At 40.4% G+C, this 22,085-nt stretch overlaps 1 protein-coding gene across 3 annotated transcripts; it reads right to left on the bottom strand.

Annotated features, from left to right (window-relative positions):
- Positions 1-871: 871 nt before the first annotated feature.
- On the bottom strand, positions 872-21,618 carry LOC148022894 (uncharacterized). 3 transcript variants are annotated; one of them, XM_087695838.1, is made up of 4 exons: positions 21,144-21,618; positions 1,990-3,206; positions 1,728-1,857; positions 872-1,645 (listed from the first exon to the last, which is right to left on the bottom strand). In XM_087695838.1, the coding sequence occupies exons 1-2, from the start codon at positions 21,543-21,545 to the stop codon at positions 2,157-2,159; spliced, it is 1,452 nt and encodes a 483-aa protein (XP_087551964.1). In that variant the 5' UTR covers positions 21,546-21,618; the 3' UTR covers positions 872-1,645; positions 1,728-1,857; positions 1,990-2,156. The 3 variants fall into 3 exon arrangements, with proteins under 3 accessions (XP_087551964.1, XP_087551965.1, XP_087551963.1); XM_087695839.1 differs by having other exon boundaries at positions 872-1,532; XM_087695837.1 differs by having other exon boundaries at positions 874-1,857.
- Positions 21,619-22,085: the final 467 nt, after the last annotated feature.

The raw sequence follows: 22,085 nt of genomic DNA, 5'->3' as shown, positions 1-22,085 counted from the left end.
TAAATATATTATATCTTAAATTCTTTGTATGATAAAAAAAAATTATCCATAAATTACTTGGCATTTTGATTACCAATAGCAATTTATAGGTATTCAAACGCATTTATACTTTGTCAAATTTATCATTTATTTTTAATGTAATCTAAGAGCATGTATCTAGAGGTCCTATAACTTTCATTCTTGGATATTATTAAAAAGCTATGGCTTCACCACATTTTCACACATGCCTTGGGTCTTCTAAAGACAAGATCCACACCTTAGTATGGTTCATTATATATTTAAGTATCAAAAGTTAGCTTTAGTATCAAGAGCAAAGTATCAACTAGCCCGTGAACCAGCCTTCTACACGTTTTAAAAAACATTTCAAATGTATCCAAACAACTAGATCACCCAAATCAAAGTCATATAGCAAAATTTACAATTCCACTAAATTAAGAGTATCCAACCATGTCAAATAGCTAAATTGGGAGAAACTTATCATGACTCATTCAGCTGTACATCTAGCTTAGATCTTGAAAAATAAGGAAAGAAGAGCACATCAAGAGCATTTTAATAGATTTCAACCGATTGGCTTGGTTACAATGAGCAAGTTTATTCTTTAGTTTGAGTAGACTACAGGTTCATTCTCCTTTGATGCTTTCTTTACTACTATGATATATCTGTGCTTCCTTGTCTCATAAACATATTCACATGTTATTTGGTACATGTTCGCATGGATAATTTCATTTGAGGTGCTTCAAAGAAAAATGAGGCAATAATTTAACATTGTTATAAAATCCACTTTGAGGCAATAGTTCATCAAATTTGTATATCAAAGCAAGAATGGAGCAGTTGCACAGTTCTTTGAATTGAGGAGTTCAGCCCAATATTATCATACAGTAGAAAAGCATACTGCATGCATTTCAAATGCCTATGCCGTGAATGCTCTGTGCAAAGCTTTACGCACAACTACACGGGTATATGTATTAGAAGTTATATCCATCTCAAGTTTAAGAACCAAATATTTAAAATTATATATAGGAGCTATGCATGAATACTATATGAAAGGATATAAGCACAAAGCTATCACAGAGGCATAGGTAGAAAAGTAACCTCCTGAAGTCTAAGCACTGAAGTGGGGAAGTGGCACAGGCTGAAAAGTCTCTCCCCAAGTTTAAGCACTTAAATAGTGTAGGACATTTGTTCTTTTAACTCTAAAATTGAAAGGATAAAGTTGTCTGCATGAATTTTCCTCCTCAGTATTTCCGCATTTAGATGCACTTAAGGAATATATATGGTCTACAGCTGAATCCTTGCTGTTATCTGAGAAGTCCCTTAGCAGTTCAAAAATTCTCAGACATATAGAATCTTCTACTGTAGTGTGAAGTATACCTTTGCAGGACATAGAATCTCATACAAATGGTGTAGTTTATCCTTTGCAGGATACACTACAGTACAAGACTCTTATAAGTATCCGGTACAGGAGTCTGGTACTATGGTGCAGGATTATATCCTTTCCTCATACAACATACACGTGTACTTGAGCAGGGTACCTACTTAAAAGTTACAATGAACACAAGTGTGAATATTAGCCATTAGTAATAGTTAGCAGTTATCCTCAACCTCAAGTCTATAAATGCCCGATGCTCAATCAACTTCTGATCACCTACAGTGAGATACATAATATAAAAAAACCCATTTAATTTAAAAAAACTAAAGAAAAACCACTTTCCTTGTGGAGATGTTACCATGTTAAACCCAGCAGAACATAGTGTCATCAGTAATCTGATTCAGCAGTAATCTTGTTTCTCTAATGCACAATATCTTCAGCCATCCCCACATGATACAACAGTCAAGTGTCATCGTAAGCCTTGTTCCCTGAAAACACAAAGTAACAAGTAGAGCATTTGGTTTAACACATGCACTGGCACAATTTCCATTACAGCTATAAACCCTTGACCAATCCTATGTAGACCTGAATCAATATCAATTTATAAGAGGGATGCTTACTGGAGGGACCCGCATTGCAGGCATTGGCATACTGTAATTAAGCTTTCTTCTTCCTGCTTACTCAAGTATACCCAAGGCACATTTTGATGCCTGCCATTCAAGGCCCAATTGTGTGCATTTTCTTGCAATCAAAGCCAAAGTGTGTACATAGTATGCCTTTCTTCTACTCAAGGCCCAAGTGTGTAGATCTCAAGGGTATGCAGAAAAAATTGTTCATTTGGTTTGATTCCTGCAGCATTCATTTTATCTATCAGTCTTTCTGCTTTGTCAGTGTATCTCTGTTTCGAGTATTCCTTGTAAAGAATCAGATATGATGAGCTATTAGCCTCCATGCCCAGTTGGTTTGCATTGACTAACAGGTCTTCTGCATCTTGCAGCTTGCTGTGACAACAATATCCTTCCAATAGAGCATTTAGAGTGCTTGTCTCTGGTTTGATACCATCCTGGCACATCATGTCAAAGCATCTTCTCATTTCATCAAGATATCCCGCTTTACCATAACCTCTAATCAACACCTCATAGGTAACAACTGTGGGGGAGAAACCTACTGCAGGAATGTTCTCAAAGATTAGCTCCATCTCTTTAATGCGTCCAGCATTCCCATAGTTGTTGATTAAAGAGTTATAAGTTAAAAGTTGTGGCTTTATCTTGGCATGTGCCATCTTTAGCAAAACTTCTTCCATTTTGGCAATGATTCCAGCTTTTCCATATGCATCTATGAGTATGTTAAAAGTGATCAAATCAGGCCTTACCTTGACTTGGCGCATATGTTTCAATGTGAGTTCCATGTCAAATACTGAGCCATCTTTGCCAAAAGCATCCAAGATACCATTAAATGTGTAAATATCTGGCCTGAAGCCTGCATGATCCATTTCTTTGAAGAGTGCATGCATTTTCTGTTTATCATTGAGCTGAGCACAAGCCCTCAGAAGAGTGTTATAAGTCACGAGGTCTGGCTTGCAGCGAACTCTAGTCTTCATTTGTTCAAAGTAGCGAAAAACCTTCACCAGGGCCAACTCTTTATCAGTCCTGCTCAACTGAGCTGCGATGAGAGCATTAAAAGTAGAGGTATCTGGACGAAAGCCTTGACTTTTCATCTGTTTAAAAAGCCAGATTGCCAGAAACTGTTGACCATTTTTGCCCAAACTAGCAATCATCTTAGCATAGAAACCATCATTAGGTTTGTACCATTTCTGCTGCTGTAACCACCTGAGGACCTGAATCCCAAAATAATCAGTACAGCATACACAGCAGTAACTGTTGAAATGTTCAATCTCATGTTTACAAAGTGTTGAAACCGTCACAAAGTCAAACAACAAAAAAACAAAAAACTGGTGAAGTATCCAAACTAGAAATAATAAGCAGCATAAGAATGTAAGGTTCATCTATGTCCATGTCCTAGAATGAAAGTTGCAAATTGTCTTTTGTCAAAACAAGGACTCCTTGGCCGAATAGCGAAGGTTCGTAATAGGGTTGGATAGACCGACCAAACTACCCCGGCTATAAAAGGAAAACCCTTCCAAAGCCATAGTCAATCTATCTTTCAACCAATCAAAGTTCTTCCAACTACCATTAAGCTCTTTGCCTATCATCTATCTAGATCCCCATCTAAGCTTCACAACGGAAGTAAACAAGTAGACAACGCCATTTTTGTATAGGTTTTTTCGGAATTAAAGAAGTTTTTCTTCTTCTCATGTGTGTTGTGTATTCTCTACTCCTTACTCAAATTCTATTCGTCACACCATGTAACATTTACACGTATTGATATTTCTCTTAAGCATAAGGATCAAATCAACAAAATAATAGTGAAAATAATCGGATCGCTGTCCAAAATAAAGGTATAGAAGAGTTTGGCATCATCTCTATGTATGGAATCCCTCCACCAATTTGGAATTGGATCAGAAGCTACTACTTGTAGAATGTATGCTTGATCAGCACCTTGTTATCCCTATTCAACAGACTCCATAAAATTGACATAACATGCTGAAAGCCACCTTTCATCTAAACCATTGGTTTTCCTTTTGTCATTAAGTTGCATTGACTAGCAATTCCACTTTTCACATCTGAAAAGCATAGTAGATACTGGTTTAGAAGGTTAGGTAGTTTTAGATTCAGGAAGCATGGTTGTATCTGAATAAGAAAGAGAAATGAAATCAGTTGATGGCAATAGAATTGTATTCTTAGCCAACCACAAGAAAAAGGGACTATCCCGCCCTCAAGTGTGAGATTTCTATTTGTGTGATCCAGTTTCCAAGGGACTAGGGAGCATCCGGAGTATTTGGTCAAGTGGTAAAACCGCTCAGAGGCAAAGGCTACTTGGAAGTTGGTACGTTCATTGAAGAGTCATTTTCCTCACTTCATCCCTAAGGATATTGCTGAGGACAGCAATCATTCATAAGGAGGGAAGTGTTATGTCCCTAGACATCCAAATGGGCACTAGTAGCATTGGTCACAAAGGTCATGAAGTGACTTACTACGAATGTACTAAATGGCACTTCAAGTTTAGGGCTGCCAAGTCCTATCTATAAAACTTCAAGTTTTAGGGCTGCCAATTCTAATCACCACTCTTGGGACTCTTGGCTCGTAGGCTGACGGATCCATACACTGTGATGGTATGGGCTGGTGGTATGGGACACCAGCCATTGGGATGTGCTTGTGACCTTGAGTGCTGCTGGCTCCTAGGCTCATGGGTAAGCCCATTTGGATCCATGGTTGGGAGGTAGATCTGATGTCTAGCCCCTTTATTTGTGAGTTTGGCTTGTGTCGTGTCTCATGTGCAGGTTGGATCCTAGGAAAACATTCCACACACACTCAATAGAGCAAACTGCAAAACTAGTGACCAAGAAAGCCACTACACCAAAAAATGAGTGGGGGGAATCTCCATAGCACATTGCAACAGTCTCCAAGAGGGCTTACTGCCACGTGGGGTCCTAGAGCATCCTTTTGCACGCAAGGACTTAGTGCACATCTGATGCGCCTTATTGCCTGAAGCATAAAAATCTAATAGCCGATGCAGAATGACCTTTATGGCCCAAAAGGGTGAGGTGGCATAGGGAGTGCCGAGGAAAGGATGTGTGTGCTTCGATGGGGTAGGAAGCAAAGGTCGATACCAACAATCTTTGATGGTATGACCATTCTTGCTGCAAGAGGTGCACCCAGTGGTCAGTCCTTCTATTTGTGGAGAGGCCATAGCACCAATGTGTCAAACCTACAAAGGGAGGGTGGAAGAGAGAAGAAAAGGGTATCTCCCAATGATACAGCAGAATAAAAGGAAATCTCTGCTATGGTATGAGTGTATACCATCCCATCAATTTTGCTTGACATGATATCAAAGCAAAGATGCTTAGAGAGCTAAAGATCCTCTTTATCGAAGAAGACAAACAAAGGTTGCAAGTTTAGCAACACCTTTTGGGGACTATTAGTGTGAAATCAAAAGGAATGGATGAGAAGAAATGTATTGAATGACTTGGTTTCTCAACATATACCCTCCACTTACTTTGTTAAGTGGTACTTCTTAGCCTCGGTCATCCTCTTAAAGACTTAGACCAAACACCTACTATACAGATTGTGCCACACTATTAAGTCGTAGTCCAATGTGACGAAAAATGTCACAAGAATTTGCGACAAGGTTGTCCAATGTCTATAACCCATTAAATGGTTGACTACCAGGATGGTCGACTACAAATCCAACCATTAAGGTCCAATGTGGAAATGGTATCCTACTAATTGACAATGCAAATACTTGTCCGCAACCAATACCCACAATTGTCTATAGCCAAACATCTATCTGTAGCCAGCTTCACAACTTCTTACCTGTCTACACCTAATGCCAAGTACTCTCACCATTGCCAACTCCATCTTCATCATATGGGATTTTGAATTTCAAAGTTAAGGTAAAACATTTGTTAAAATTTTAAGTATATTTTGAATCTTTAAATGCCATCCCTAAAACCAACCCTCCTCTTTGGATAGGGTGGAAAATTTTGATCAGGCACTTCATTACAGCAATTAATACTAAGCATAAACTGAAATGCACACTTTATCTTAACAATCTTGGACAATAGACATCCGATTGGCCTCAAAACTGGCACCCCTTCGGTATTTCTTTAACTTTGATTGCTAATTGATAATATATAAGTTCAGATTCCACAATCTCCTTTGCTGATCCAAAAGCCCCTTACTGTAAATACAATCAGCAAGCAATTTGAGCCAATTAACCCTTGATTTTCATCCAAGACTTGCACAAATGGAATCACTAACTAGCCGAATGCTGCCCCAATTTTACAATGGATGGACTGGCATCTAAAATCCCTATCAATTCCATGAATTTCAAATGCTGAATTCAGTGTACGATGCCTTCTCTTGTTGGTATGGATCCCAAGGTGGCTGTCAACCCTAATTTCTACAGACATTTAGGGTTTACAGCAGAAATCCTCCTGTTATCCACCAAATCTAGCTGAGATCTTCTCAAAATGGCTGAGAAATGTTGAGATCTCATGAAAATGGGTTGGAGAAGGTGAGAGAAAGCCAAGATGAGAGAGAAATCTGATTTTTCTTTAAAGAAAACCCTAAAATCTGCCTATTATCTACTCCAGCCTGCATTTAATGCCAGGCACCTCCAAAATGCTGTCACCTGATCAGCAATGCTGTTGCCAGCCCCTGAAAAGTGTCTCCCTACTGTCCCCTGCTTGTTGAGGCCCCAAGATGGCTATCTTCTCTAACAAATTGTTATTCTTTGATTAGAAAATGAACGAGCAGCTCCCTGTCTCTCTCTCCCAAGCGTAAACTAATTAAATGCCTGAGACCCAACCCCAAAAATGTTCTCTCAGTTTGCATGGGCATTTTTGCCACAAGTAGCAGCTTTCTAAATCCATTTTTCAGCATTATCCAACCACTTAATTAATTTTTAAAATTAAATAATCCTAAAAATTTAATTTCAGCCCTTCTGACCCTAACCAAAATTAAATGTGCCCATCCATAAGTACACTGGCTGGGCCATTTGCAACCTGGAGTGGTCTCCAACCTTTGTTGACTCTTAGATTGGCATTAATTAATTAATTAATGCTAGTCGTTGGTGTCACCACACTGACACTTATTGGCCAAACAATTGTCCTACGGTCAAAATTGACACCAACTGACCACCAAAATCTAGTTGGCATAACTTATCACAACTTTTCCCTTTCACACCCACTCCATCCTCAAGGTCCTTGTACTATTGCCATGTGCATCACATGTGCTAGAGCATCTCAAAATTTCACGTCCCTATGACAGTCATGGTCCCTCATCTCCCAACCCCCGTCCCCTATTTTCAACCGTCCTTGTCACGTCCCTGTCCCCATCAACATCAACATCCCCATCCCCCGTCACTTATAACTATGTCAAGTACAGTGTAAAGATGATACTTCTCAACAAACAAGTCTTGGAAACAATTTTCACATTCTCCATCATCCACCAAGCAAAAAGCACAATGATTCGCAACCATTGCTTGCGAGCACAACATCATGACGTTTCAAGGAAGAAAAGTCCACATCTCTTAAGGGTGCTATTTTAAGGATTGAAGCCATGATCAACAAGGTTGAGGCCAAGTCCACCATCTTAACTCCTACCTTGAAAATTTCGACCTTTGAGTTGGGCTTCTTGGAGCAATGCTTAGTAATATGCCTCGTATGCTTGCACGTGAAACACTTGTTCTCTTCCTTTAGCTTTTTTTGCTCCCCTTGAGCAACCGCCTTCTTGAAAGTGTCTCTCCACTACTAGTGGACTTGCCCTTTTTTTTTGTTTCAATAACAATGAATTAGTAAGATTGACCTGTCTTCTTGTACTTGTCCTGCTTCTCATAGATAGCACCCAACTCCATGCCCCACTTACCATCTTCTTCATCTATACATCTTTGTTACAAGTGGGTGTAGCAATAGAAGTGTAGAAGACTACTATTATAGACTACACAATACAAAAGAAAAGAGGAAACAAAAAAACATTGTAAAGGGAGAACTTAGAGATATGCTCGGGAAATGCAATTCATATACCAAACACAACACAGTTGTATACAAGAGTAAGTCACTGGTTGTGTGGGCACTGGCACTGGCTCCCTCTCTCCAACAAGACCTACACACTGAATCTAAAAGTGATTAATGATGATGTTGATACAAACTGAGGAGGAGGGAGCCGAATATATAGGCATATCAACAAAATAATAGGTCGGCCAATATCAGTGTCACGAGAACATGAAATTTTGAGATATTTTAATATTGCTGATAATATTTGACTAAGTTATTAATCAAATGTACAAGGTTGTTTAGCACATGTGATGTTGTAACCAACCTTCCTCCTTGGATAGGGTGGTAAATAACTTGATTAAGCACTATTTACAACAATTAACAAATTCACAAAACTGAAATGCATACTTTACCATATAATCCTAGACATTGGACACCCTCTTAGCCCTAAAATCAGTGCCCCTTTTAATATTTATTTAACTTACTTGAAGAAGAAGTTGATGTACAATGGGATTCTCCCAATCCTTTTCGATATTCCAACTCCCCTTGCTATCCAAAATAACGACCAAGTCTTCAATCTAATTTGCCCTTGATTCGAGTAATCAATTAGCCTTCACCCGCTTTGATGGAGATTAAAAATTACCCTAATTCAATGATTTGCTAGTCCCTCCACTTAAATAGGCTTAAAAAACAGCTTCAGCCCTACTGAATCCAAGACTTGGAGCTTCCAATTTCTCGCACGCTTCCCTAGGCTGCTGTTAAACCCTAATTTCTCCTACAAACTAGGGTTTACAACAAAGAAATCCGAAATTTCTCAACCTCTGGTGAACTCAATGCTGTAATCTTCGGAGCAAGGCTATAGAAAGGCTGGGAGACGAGAGAGAATGCTGAGGAGAGAGAAAATTCAGACTTTCTTAACAAAGAACAGAAGAAAATCTGTCATTGTTGCCTTGTCTCAACAACCTGTAGATGCTGTCACCTGCTGTTGATTGGTCTTTCCATGCCCCTGGTTCCATCAGAAGGTCCTCCAATGGCTGCAAATCAAACCAGCAGCATCTTCTCCCTCTCTCTTGCAGGCTTAATATACTAAAAATGCCTCTCTCCAACCTCTAAAGATGTTTTTCAAACTTGCATGGGCATTTTTAAAAAGTAGCAACCTTTCCAAATAATTTTTCCAGCATTATTCATAATTAAATATTAATTTTTAGTTTTTAAATATTGATAATTTTTTCAATGCCCTGAAAAATAATCTGATTGGCCAATAATTAAATTGGCTAGGCAAGTTCTATTTCCGAGTGTCTCTGAGTCATCTTTGACCATCAGATTGGTATTAGGTACCATTAAACACCACTTCCCTAATGCCACCAACTAACACTTATGGCCAAATGAATGACCTAGGCCAACAACTGGCACCAGATACCACCAAGTACCTATGCAGCATAGCTTTTAGTACCTATGCAACATAGCTTTTAGCAACTTTTGCCTTTGACATCCTGTAATTTCCTCGGGTCTCGGGCTCGTAATTTACTCTAACCCTAGTCACACCTCACATGTGCAACACTTACTTAACCATGTGATTAAAATTTAATCCATATGTTAAGTGAGATTTCAAAAATACATGTTCTCATGACAACCCTCTCTCTTAAAATCATTGCAATCGTCCTCGATTGCACTCATTGCAATCGTCCTCGATTGCACTGCCAAATGCATTAAAAGTAAAATAGTGAATTGGAATTTCCACAAGGCATTATAGTTAACACAACATTGCACATTATTGCTCAACCATTCCATATACCCAACACATCCTGAAAATTACCAACCAATCATAACATAACATAAGACTCACAAAGAATCTCAAAAACATTGCAAGATTATCATGTGACATGTCTATTTCTCATGAGCTCAACTCATCTCGCAAAACCAAACCATAGCATAGCATAACCAAGCATTAACCATAGCTAAAACATCAATGGTATCACAACATATACTGTTGTCCATGGAACCAGATGTAAACCATTGAAAACTGACCATAATCTGGTCTGATCACTTGCTTATCCGAGAACTGATCACAAACTGTTGCAAATGTGACCCCAAATTGATCACAAACTCATTGCAAAAACTGACCAGCAATCAATGCAAAAACTGATGCGAAATTGATCCCAAAAGTGACCATAAATGGTTCTCAGGCTGATCAAAAATTGAGCTGAAATTGATCAAATTTTGTCTCAATTGAGGCAAAATACACGCTAAATAGATCATAAGCTGATGCAAAAATATAGTTCCAGTGCTCGGGTGAAACTTTTACTCATCTGCATACATCTCACAGTGAGTAGTACACTAAGTAGTGACCTCATAGCAAATATACTATCAACGCAATACCTTAGATACATGCCGAATACATCAGAGATCCACTACATACGAGAGTTACTCGAGCATTAGGCAATACTCCAGACCCTTGCTCTGCTGAAGCTGATGGAGTCCGAACTAAAGTCGGCTCTAACTGAAAGGCATCTAGATAAAGTTGCAACAACTAAGGATAGTCTACCAAGTCATCCTCTTCTATCCATTTAGCATCCATTAATAAATAATTCTGAAATTTCAACAGGTATCTCTTGGAAACTTTACCTTTGACTTTTTTTTCCTTATGTGCCAAAATCTGCTCAAGTACCAAAATCTCATCCAACTCCTCAACCTCAGTCTGGATTTTAGCAGGCATATCCTCTCGCACATCACCATAAAAAGGCCTCAACAAATTGACATGAAAGGTATTCTGTATCCGCCAACGTGGAGGTAATTTTAGTCGATATGCCACATCGTTGATCTTCTCCAACACTTGGAAGGGCCCATAGTATCATACTCAACTTCGAATACAATCTTTCTCTTCCTTTCATCTTTTTCAGCCTTACTCTTTCAAAACGCAGCAATACATAATCACTCTCTGCAAACTGCAAAGCATGTCTGTGGCAATTAGCTGCCCTCTTTTGCTTTTCTTGCGATCTTTGAAGTGCATGTTTTATCTTTCCATAGGCTACATCCAAGTTTTTCATATAACGATCGGCCTCAAAGATCTTATCCTTAGTTTGCAGAATAGGTGGTACCTTCTTGCCACCCTCAATCACCTCAAATGGAGCTTTGCAAACTAAACCGAGGGCAAATACTGCTCCCAATATATCTTCTAGTCTTAAACATAGCATGTCACGGGAACGTGAAATTTTGAGATGCTTTAATCTTACTAGTAACATTTGATTAAGTTATTAATCAAATGTGCAAGGTTGTTTAGCACATGTGATGCACATGGCAGTTATTTCATGGGAACGGACCAAGGACCCCGAGAGGATGAAGTGGGTGTTAAAGGCAAAAGTTGTGTTAAGTTATGCCAACTAGGTTTTGGTGGTCAGTTGGTGCCAAGTTGAACCCTAGGACAATTGTTTGGCCATTAACTGTCAGTGGTGACACTAGGGACTAGCATTAATTAATTAATTAATGCTAGTCTAAGGGTCAACAAAGGTTGGGAACCACTCCAAGTTGCAAACGGCCTAGCCAATTTCATTACAGATGGACATGTTTAATTTTGGGCAGGGTCAAAAGGACTGAAATTAATTTTCAGAATTAATTAATTCTAAAAAATTAATTTAATGATTGAAAATGCATTAGGAAGGCTGCCACTTGGCAAAACTTTCCCATGCAACTAGGGAGAAGGCTGTTGGAGGGTGATGAAAGCTGATTGACAGCCATTTTGAGCTTAATGGAGGGAGAGAAGGTGATCAGATTTGGCTCGAAGAGGCGACGACAACTGATCACGCGCCGCGACAGGACAGGGGATAGCAGGTTTTCTCTTCCGCCTCAAGAGAGGCGGCGGTAGGAGAGGAGGGCTCACCAACCGACCTGGTGTTTTACCTCCCTTTTGAAGCTGTTGGTGCCATCAGATTTGTCATCAAAGCTACGAATCAAAAGATACATTTCAGCTGATTTTCTCTCTCTCTACAGCATTCTCTCATCTCCTCCAGTTTATGCTCAAGCATTCTCAGTAATTCTTAGTCATTGGTAGCAAAGTACAACCAAATCTGGTGGACAGCATAGAGTTTATTGTCGTAAACCCTAAATTACAGCAGTAATCAGGGTTTAGCAACCACCTTGGGGCCCGTGCCATCAATCAAAGGCATTGTACACTAAAATCAGCACCGGAAATTCGTGGAATTGTGAGGATTTCAGATGCCAGCCCATCTATTGTGAATTTGGGGCAGCATTTGACCAGTTGGGATTCCATTAAAGCAAGTCCTGGGTGAAAATCAAGGGGCAATTTGCCTAAATGCTTTGCTGATTATTGGAACAGCAAGGGGCTTTTGAATTAGCCAAGGAGATCGTGAAATCTCGGCTTGTAATTTATCCATCAGCAATTGAAATTAAAGAAATACCGAAAGGAGTGCCAGTTTTGGGGCCAACAGGGTGTCCACTGTCCAAGTTTATGAGGGTAAAGTGAGCATTTCAGTTTATGTTCATTTGCTAATTGCTGTAATTAAGTGCTTAATCAAGTTAAACCACCCTATCCGAGAAGGAAGGCAGGTTTCATAATACCTCAAAAGATCTAACACTATGGAATTTGCTTCCTCAAGCTAACCATCTATCTGCGGATGGAAGAATGATGAAAATTTCAGCATGGTACCCATATTCTCAAACAACCCCTTTCAAAATAAACTGGTCATCCAGGGGTCTCAATCACTAATGATCGACTCTAGCATACCATGATACTTAAAGATGTGCTGCAAAAACAATCGTGCCATATGATCGGCCTTTATTTTCTTTCTCATCGAAATGAAATGGGCTTGTTTGCTAAACCTGCAAATGATAGTCTATATCCCATCATTCCCTATAGGTATCTTAGGAAGCTCAAAAATAAAGTCCATTCCAAGGCCTATCTAGAATAAGCAAGGGCTGCAATAAATCCGGCATCTACTGCCTATCATGCTTTACCTTCTGGCATACGATGCATGTCTTAACAAACTATTCTACATCATGTCTCAAAGGTGGCCAATAAAAAAAATGCTCCATTGCCTTGACCGTAGCATCAATACCTCTGTGTCGCGCTTCACTGCTTTGTGACACATAATCGTCCATGCATCATTAGAAATCCATCTCTTAGCACAAAAAGTTCATGCCTTTGGCCATTGCAAAGCCGATCATAAACATTAGCAAAGTCTAAATCAGTAACATATTGCTCTTTCATGACATCCAACTCACTGTGCTAAACCATGCTGACGGCTGAAATTTGTGGCTTACGTAACAGTGCATCAGCCACAACATTCTTTTTACCATTAATATGTATAATCTGAAAATAAAACATAGAGAGAAAATTCGCCCATGTCATATGCTTCTCTGACAACTTTGTCTGCGTTAGAAAGTATCTCAAAGTTTGATGATCTGTCTGCATTGTAACATCAGCCCCCAACAAATAATGTTTCCACCTAAACAGTGCATGAATTACAGCCAAGAGCTCTTTCTCATAGACCTGTAAATTCTTTTCTGCACTGTGGAGAATTCGGCTCTCATTAGCCACAACTCGGCCATCTTCCATAAGAATAGCCCCAATGTTGTTACCACATGCATCACATTGAACTATAAATGACTTTCTTAGATCGGGCAATACAAGCGCAGGATCTGAAGTCATCTTTTCCTTCAACTTTTCAAATGTTGTATTTCCACTACTATCCATCTAAATGGCACATCCTTCTTCTGCAAGGCATGCAATGGAGATGCAATTTCAGCAAACCCACGTACATACTTCCTATAGTAAAAACATAAACCCAAGAAGCTGCAGATCTCATGCACATTCCTCAAAGGTGGCCATGATCGTATTGCCTCAACCTTTGAAGGGTCCATGCAAATACCATCAGCCAATACAATATGCCCCAAAAGGTGGATTTTATGCAAGAAGAATTCACTTTTCTTGTCATTGATAACCAACCTATGCTCACACGGTTTATTGAACACAATGTCTAAGTATTTTCTATGCTCTGCCTCGTTCTTTGCATAGACAATCATATCATCAAAGAAAGAGCCCACAAATCCTCTATGTGGCTTGAAGATACGATCCATCATTCGATTAAAAGTGACAGGAGCATTCGTAAGTCCAAAAGACATAACAAGAAACTCATACAATCCAAAAGATATCCTAAAAGCTATCTTAGGCACATCTTCCGCTCTAATGCATATTTGATGATATCCACTTTCAAATCTATAAGGCCAAATATGGCTGCCCCTTGCAATCTATCCATAACATCATCGATCCAAGGAATCGAAAAGAAATTCTTTATTGTGATCTTGTTCATAGCATGATAATCAATGCATATATGCCATGAACCATCCATTTTTTGCATCAAAACAACTAGAGAACAAAAAAGAGATAAATTAGACTAAATTAGCCATTTTTCTAACAGCTCATTTACTTGGCTCATAATCTCCTTCTGTTAGGCTGCACCAACTCTATAGGGTGGCTTATTAGATGGGCTACTTCTAGGGATAAGATCTATGCCATGATCTTCTAGCCTTTCAAGCAGTAGCTACCCTAGAAGTGACTGAGAGAAGCAATCAGCATACAATTTCAGAAATGACATGCAATCCTTCTCTAACTTAGACATATTTCCAACATTCTCACTATTATCTTTATCATTAGTAAAAACCAAGTACGCTACAAGATGATTTTTCATTACTTTAGAAGTGGCAGTTGCAAATACAACAGGGACAGATTCACCTTTCAACTTTACATCAAGTGTGAGTATCTTTCCCTTATACTAAATAGTGATCTTTTTTGCACGAGAATCAATCATTGCATGCATACGGTGACACCATGACATACCAAGTAATACATCATAACCCTCAAGTGGAGCAATGAAAAACTCTTCACTGTCCACATATCCTTGTATATACAACCGAAGCTTTCCAATAAGCGGTGTGACAGACTCTACATGGCCTTTACATGTCATTTCAACTTCTTGCATACGTCCCATCTCATCCTCTTTGATGCCTAGACGAGCGGCCATGTCAACAAAGAAGAAGTTGGCTCGTGCACCATTATCAAAGAAAATCAGTGCATGCTGATCCCTAAAATTGTCCCATGCTCTACACAACTCAATAGCATCATCATTCAATGATCACTAACAACATCGAGCACCAATCCCACTGATGTTTTGGGCTTCTTTCTTTTAGAATCTCCCTGATTTTCTAATTTTCCAGCTTGCAGCCTATTCGGACAGTCCCTTGCAATGTGACCCTCCTATTCACAAATAAAACATTTATTTACAACCATCAATTCCCTACGTTGTGTCAATGTTTTCTAGCCCTTTCTTTGTTATTTTGGCCTCTTTTCAGGCTGATTTTCAGATCTACCCCTTTTCTCAACCTTAAACAACTTTTTATTTGACTTCTCCCCACTCTCTAGGAAGCCCGAGTCCTTCCCACGCAACAAAGCATCGGCTATAGTATCATTCTCTATAAGCTGAGACATAATAGACACGGTGGATTTAATGCAAAAATCTTTGGGCAGCCCACAAACATATTTTTCCGCTTTCTCACTTACTCATGAAAGGGTACGGGGCCATAAGAAGTAATAGGAAACAATGCATCCCAAAACTTCTTATTATATTGCTCCAAATACTTACATTCCTTAGCATACAGCTTATTCCAAGCTATCATGATATCCACCTCAAAGGTGCTTGTCAACCAATTCGATGCAAACATTCATAAGAAGTAATAGGAAGCAATGCATCCCAAAACTTCTTATTATATTGCTCCAAATTTTTACATTCCTTAGCACACAGCTTATTCCAAGCTATCTTGATGTCCACCTCAAAGATACTTGTCAACCAATTCGATGCAAACATTTGCTTGAATTATATCCATGTTGACAGTGCTCTACCTTGCATCAAAAGAGTAGACCACCATTGTAATGCATTCCCTTTCAAGAAAGTGGGTGCCTTTCGAATCTTCGAGGACTTTGTGAAGTTCTCCCCTAAATAGGTTGCATCAAACTGCTGAATGAAAGTCAAAGCTTTCAACCTATCTTATACACCACTGAATGACTCAAACTTCACTGCTTTTCCACTCTCGTCATAGTCTTTTGCTACCGCTTTGGGTGTCAAGTTGTCAGACAGGCCACAACTCAGCTGGTTTGAGTTCGAACAGGAGCATATGAGTATGACGGCTGGAGAGAGTGTGAGCAAAGTGAAAGTACGAGAAGATAAGAGTGTACCAACAATCTGTTGATACACAAAGAATAAAATGTATTTATACTTAGGGCACGTAAAGGGTGCGTTCACATGTACAATGTGCATGTACTATATACACGGAGGTTACCAGGCCTTTATATCCCAGCAATATAAAGGTAAAGGCCCAGTAACCTCCGTGTATAGTACACGCACATTGTACATGTGACCGCACCCTTTACGTGCCCTAAGTATAAATACATTTTATTCTTTGTGTACCTTGTGTACCAACACAATTGTTGATACACTCTTATCGTCTCGTACTTTCACTCTGCTCACACTCTCTCAAGCCGTCACTCACTCGTTCACTCCTGCTCGAGCTGCATCCCTATCGCTTTCAACACATCCAACAACCTCGATGGGTGAACTACCCTCTATGGTCATGCCGTATGGAGTATCTCCTCGATGATTACGACATTTGGGCTTTTGTTACAGTCCCTATACCCCGACTTACTATGGATCCTCATGGTGTAACTGCAGTTTCGGCAACTTTATGGGATCGATTGAATGCCTTTCACATCTCCGCACCCCTTCAAAGATTTGGAGGAGATTGGCATTTCTCTTTCAGATCCAAACATTTGGGCATCACTTATCTCTTGAGTTGAAGCTACTATAACTCTCTATCGCAGATTCCCCTACAATGAGGGATCACATGCACACGATGGAGAAGATTCGCAATGAGCTTTCATTCGTTGGTACAAACATTTCTTCGAAGACCTAGCTGTGGCATTTCTCTCATATCTTCCATCACCAACATATAATGTGTTCTACGCTAGTCTTCTCACTTCTCGTAGCTGAGAGATTCTCATTTGGGAGGAGCTAGTTCCATTGGTGCTTGAGCAAGATGCATATCACAATGAGCTAGATTCTTGAGGAGCCCATGCACATGGCTGTGCTTGTGCGGTTTTATCTACAGATGCAAGACAAGCCAAGTAGAACAAAAAGAAGACGAAGAAGTTGAAATCATCTTCCAACTCTCATACAACTTTTGTGGGGAAGCGTAGAGGATATCGCATGTGTCCTCATTGTGGGAAGACCTCACACCCCGAGAAGAAGTGCTAGAGGAAATATACTCACCTTTGTTTGAGAGCAAAGGGTGGCTCTCCATCGAAGCTCTTATCACCCTCTACTTCATCACACGATATTACCACCGCGTCCATGTTTCTATACATTTATCAAGGGCAGAAGCATTCTTCAATTGTCTCGTCTTGTGAGCACCCTTCACTCTTTGACAGTGGTGCATCAAATCCCATGACTCCAGGAGGCGATTTGTAACAAGATCTCCGTCTGTCAGAGGTATTGTCACTGCTAGTGACATTTCTTCGGTGCCTATTAGTGGTGCCGGCACCTTGCCTCTATTGTCTAACCATCCATCGAGCTCCATTCTTTAGGAGCTACATGTTCCAAACCCGGGTTTCCCTCTCTTCTTAGTTCACGGCCTTCCTCATCTCAACACTTGTGTTGTCTTCACTAAGCCAGCTGTCTTTGTGGAGGATTCTTTCACAGAGCTACTTTTGTAACAGGTTGGCAAGAGCGGGGGGGCTATTTGTACTCCATTCCCCTTTGGGCAATGCCCTCCGAAGCAATTGTCTATTATTGTACCTATTCCCGCTTGTGCACCATCTACTCCACAGGTTCCATCCTATCCTCCACCATTTCCTCTAATAGTTTCCTTATACCTCCCACCCTTTCAAAGAGGAACGATATTGGTGATATGGCTGTGGATTTCTCTTGGCCCTTTTTGTTTCAAAGGGGACTTCCTAAGATCGTGAGGCATTTCTTCAAGGTTTTCATTCTACTTTTGGCCTTTCTTTTATCCAACTACCCCTTTTCTTCGTCATCAAGATACCATACCCTGTCGCTTGGCCCTGGTCCCTGGTGTTTCTATGGAGCTTATGGTGCCTTTGATAGTTCCTCACTATTATCTCATAATTGGACTAGAGGCTTGTCTCACCCATCCCTGACTAGGAGTGATCTGTTCGAGACCTCTCCATTACACTTTAGATGGAGGGCACATTAGTGCATTTCTTTTTGTACACTTTTCTCTCTATTTTTTAGGGGTTTGACCACATTTAGGGTTTTCGTCTTTTTCGACCTATACATAGGAAACCTGCCCTCCCACTTTCATTATCCATCATCCTTCATGATCAGCCAGCCCTCCTCATTCTTTCATCCCCCTGCCACCGTCTAGTGCCCACACTAACATGTAGAGCTACATGTTGGGGCTGACTACTACAGTCTTGTACATTCAGCCATTGCAGTCACATTGTTCCTCCTCTCTCCTATGTTCACTCTTTGTCTCCTCCTCTCTGTGTTCACTTTCCTCTTTCCATTGCACACTCACAAATTGTCACATGATGTGAGGGAGAGTTGCTGCCAGCTGCTGCCCAATCTGTTTCACGTGCTGCCACCTGTGTTTTGCAGCCAAACAAGCCACCCAGCTGTTGCCATCACCTGCTGCAACCATATGACATTCATATCATCATCAATCTCATCACTCTGCATTTTCAGCCACCTACCCTGCATTTTCTTCCACCCAGCCTTTTGGTATTTGGCTAACTGAGAATACGTACTGCTCCCCCTACTATCATCAATATCATTATCCAGCTTGGACAGCTGCTGCTGCGTTTCAGGATCCATCATAAGTATGACATGCTCTTGGAGCTATTCTCAATGTCCCTGACACAACTCTCAACTCACCTCATCCCCGGTCAAGGTTCCTTGTATTATATTCAGCATATCATCAATTCATTCATCTGAGTTTTAAACTTAACATATGCTCTATGTTTGTTATACACTTTGTACTTCTCTACCATTTCTTTCCAAAGGCACCATCACTTGGTGGATCTCTTTTAAAGATTGTGATCCCAACTTCTAGTCTAGATCTGGTCTGTTCAATGTCCTATTTAGAATTTGAGAGCAAATGTTAGCAGTACATGATGTGTGTCATCTCCTATTCGTGAGCACCCTATCATCATGGCGATTTGACATTTATGAGTGAGTGATGGATGCCATTGAGGTCTAACATTGTTCATCTGTGGTCAGTTTGATCATTTCAGTCCGTGAACACCAGTTTCTGTTGTATCTGGAGACTTTTTATTCCATCCAGACATTTTAGTCCACACTTGAAGTTTTCTATAAGACTATATGTATAGGTCCTACTGCTTTCTTATTCCAATTTCCTTGCCTTTTGGCCAAGACACCACACGGTGGATTTACCCCTCTCTCCTCAAGGCACTCACTATGGCTCGCATGCAGGGGCTTTCCTTGTATCAGCCTTGGTTCATTAGTAGTCTGAGTGCCATTGCCAACATTTTGGCACCTGAATGTTTCTGTCTTTACTTCACATGTTCCCTTCTTCTGCTGCTATTCTGACAATCACCTACAGGCTGCTACCAAAATACAGCAGCCCTCTGCAATGGACAATGTACAACTGACCCAAGAGTGGTCACCAACACCTCAATCAGTATGAAGAAGGGCTGCCACGAACTAGGGCAGGCTAATAGCTATTAACAGCAAAAACAAAGCAACTTGCTGCCATAGACATGTATTGAAGACTCAAAGAAGCACTGAATGCTGCTGCATCTGCAAACTCAATCAGCTGTGAAGAGTTCAATTACAGGAAGCTCATGTCCCAACAGCAGTGCTCCTAAAAACAACAATGATCAACTTCTGGTAAGCTTCAATGGCACTGATAGAGTTTGTGCTCCAATATTCTAATGCATATAGAGACACAAAGGAGTGGACAGCAAAGAAAAGAATGAACATGATGAGTTTGCGCTGGACAATAAATCAGTTGAGTATTGAATGGGCCAAGTCCTGACTGTCGAAGTTGGATCAAGCTTGCCCATGTAGCGCCAATTTGCTAGGCACTTTCAAGCTTACTCAAGGATCCTTACTATGATGTAAGATCAAGTTCATTCTTCTTGTGCCAATTGTGACTAGTATGCGCTGCCATATGCATGTGTCTGTGCAGCCAATTGCAAAGGAGCATCACAACTTTCACGTTGTTCATACTTAAAAAATGTGTCCATGTGCATATGCATCTTCTCAGTCTTTTCAATCAACTGTTGGTAGCTAAGAATGTGTGCAAGCATCACCATGCATCTACACTCTTACTTCAGCATCAGTCCTTGCGGTATAATCCAGTTGCAGCCTGGAACAGCCCTGTTGTGGTATGATCCTGTTGCAGCCTGTGCAGCCAATTGCTATGGGGTATCACGACTTGCATGTTGATCTTACTTAGAAATGTGTCCATGTGCATGTGCATCTTCTCAGTTCTTTTCAACCAAACATCGGTAGTTAAGGATGCGTGCAATCTGAGCATCACCATGCATCTACACTCTCACTTCAGCATCAGTCCTTGCGCTATAATCCAGTTGCAGCCTGGAACAGCCCTGTTGTGGTATAATCCAGTTGCAGCCTGTGCAGCCAATTGCTATGTGGTATCATGCCTTTCACGTTGTTCTTACTTAAAAATGTGTCCATGTGCATCAGTTCTTTTCAATCAAATGTTGGTAGTTACGGATGTGCACAATATCAGCATCACCATGCATTTACACTCTTACTTCAGCATCAGTCCTCGTGGTATAATCCAGTTGCAGCTTGGAACAGCCCTTAGCTCAGCGTCCAGAAACCAGTGAAATGAATTGACTTTAAATGAAGACCAGGATGACGTTTAAACCATCCAAGTCATCTCCATAGGTTAACGAAGCGTCCTCCAGAAACCTTATCTTGTTTGATAGAGCTCGATTTTGTGAACTATCATAATCTAAAAGTCTCCAATCAACGAGCTAAATTGAACCTACACTATATGCAAATTTGTACAAGGCATATTTGTAAGTGAATAGCACGTGTACGAACTGTGTAAGCGCTAATACAGAGGCTTAAGGAGCTTTACCTCTAAGGCGACCAGCCAACACTCGCGTTTCCCAAGTTCGTCAAAAAGGGCAAACCAGTCTGCCATTGACATGAATTTCCCATAATAATCAAGGTAGGATATGGTGTCTGTATCGTCTCTACTCAAAGTAGAAGCAATCCCTTTCAGAGACCGCTCCGTTTGCAGATGGATAGGTTTGCTTTTCGTCCGGCGCCCCTTCGAACAGACAATGGTGAGACGATGCTCTGAAGGACTGAAATTCCATTGCTGCAGCTCTGCACCTGCAAGCTTCAACCTGGTGTGGCGAGACAGGAGGGCGTTTATCTCTGAGGCTTCGGTCGAAAGAAAGACGGAGGTCTTCTTGTGAAGAAGCACCATTCGATCCCACGCTGCAGTTCTTCTCGAAGCCGTCTTCTTCGGCATGCAGGCTTGACACTGATAAACACCCACATGAGGAGGGGGCCTTGGCACCTCACAAATATGAGAAAACCTCTTTAGGGCTGATTAATCCTAGTGACAGTTTAAATAAACCCAAAACATACCTTATGATTTATCTACATCCACATCCACATCCATCTTTACTCGATCCACGAAATTACCAACACTGCCATTGCACATACCTTATGATTTATCTACATCCACATCCACATCTATCTTTACTCGATCCACGAAATTACCAACACTGCCATTGCACATAACAAATACAAATTTGCACGTAATGATCGATCCAAGCTCTCCCTCTCTCTTTTCTCTCTCTCAATTTCGAAATTTGAATTGCTTGCAAAAAGGAAAGATGAGTAGGACACATGGTTGATAACAATGGAGTTGTTCCCTTGAGGGGGTTTCCTAGAAACTGTCTCTACGCATTAGTTTTCTAATTGAAAACCCATGCTTCATCCCACAACATGCCCCATCTCCTTTGGCTATTATTGGCTATTAGAGGCATGATTTTCTAATAAGAAA

The sequence above is a fragment of the Lygodium microphyllum genome, chromosome 16 (assembly GCF_053477565.2).
Source record: "Lygodium microphyllum isolate KBCC chromosome 16, Lygodium_microphyllum_v1.1.10, whole genome shotgun sequence".
NCBI classification, from domain to species: Eukaryota; Viridiplantae; Streptophyta; class Polypodiopsida; order Schizaeales; family Lygodiaceae; genus Lygodium; species Lygodium microphyllum.
The sequence above is the reverse complement of the archived record's forward strand: the minus strand, read 5'-3'. Positions and strand labels throughout refer to the sequence as shown.

Coding starts and splice junctions, on each gene's coding strand:
- LOC148022894 (XM_087695838.1), bottom strand. CDS start 21,545: ATGCCGAAGAAGACGGCTTCGAGAAGAACTGCAGCGTGGGATCGAATG. Junction 3,207..21,143: donor GTTGGCTGGTCGCCTTAGAG/GTAAAGCTCCTT, acceptor TTTGGGATTCAG/GTCCTCAGGTGGTTACAGCA.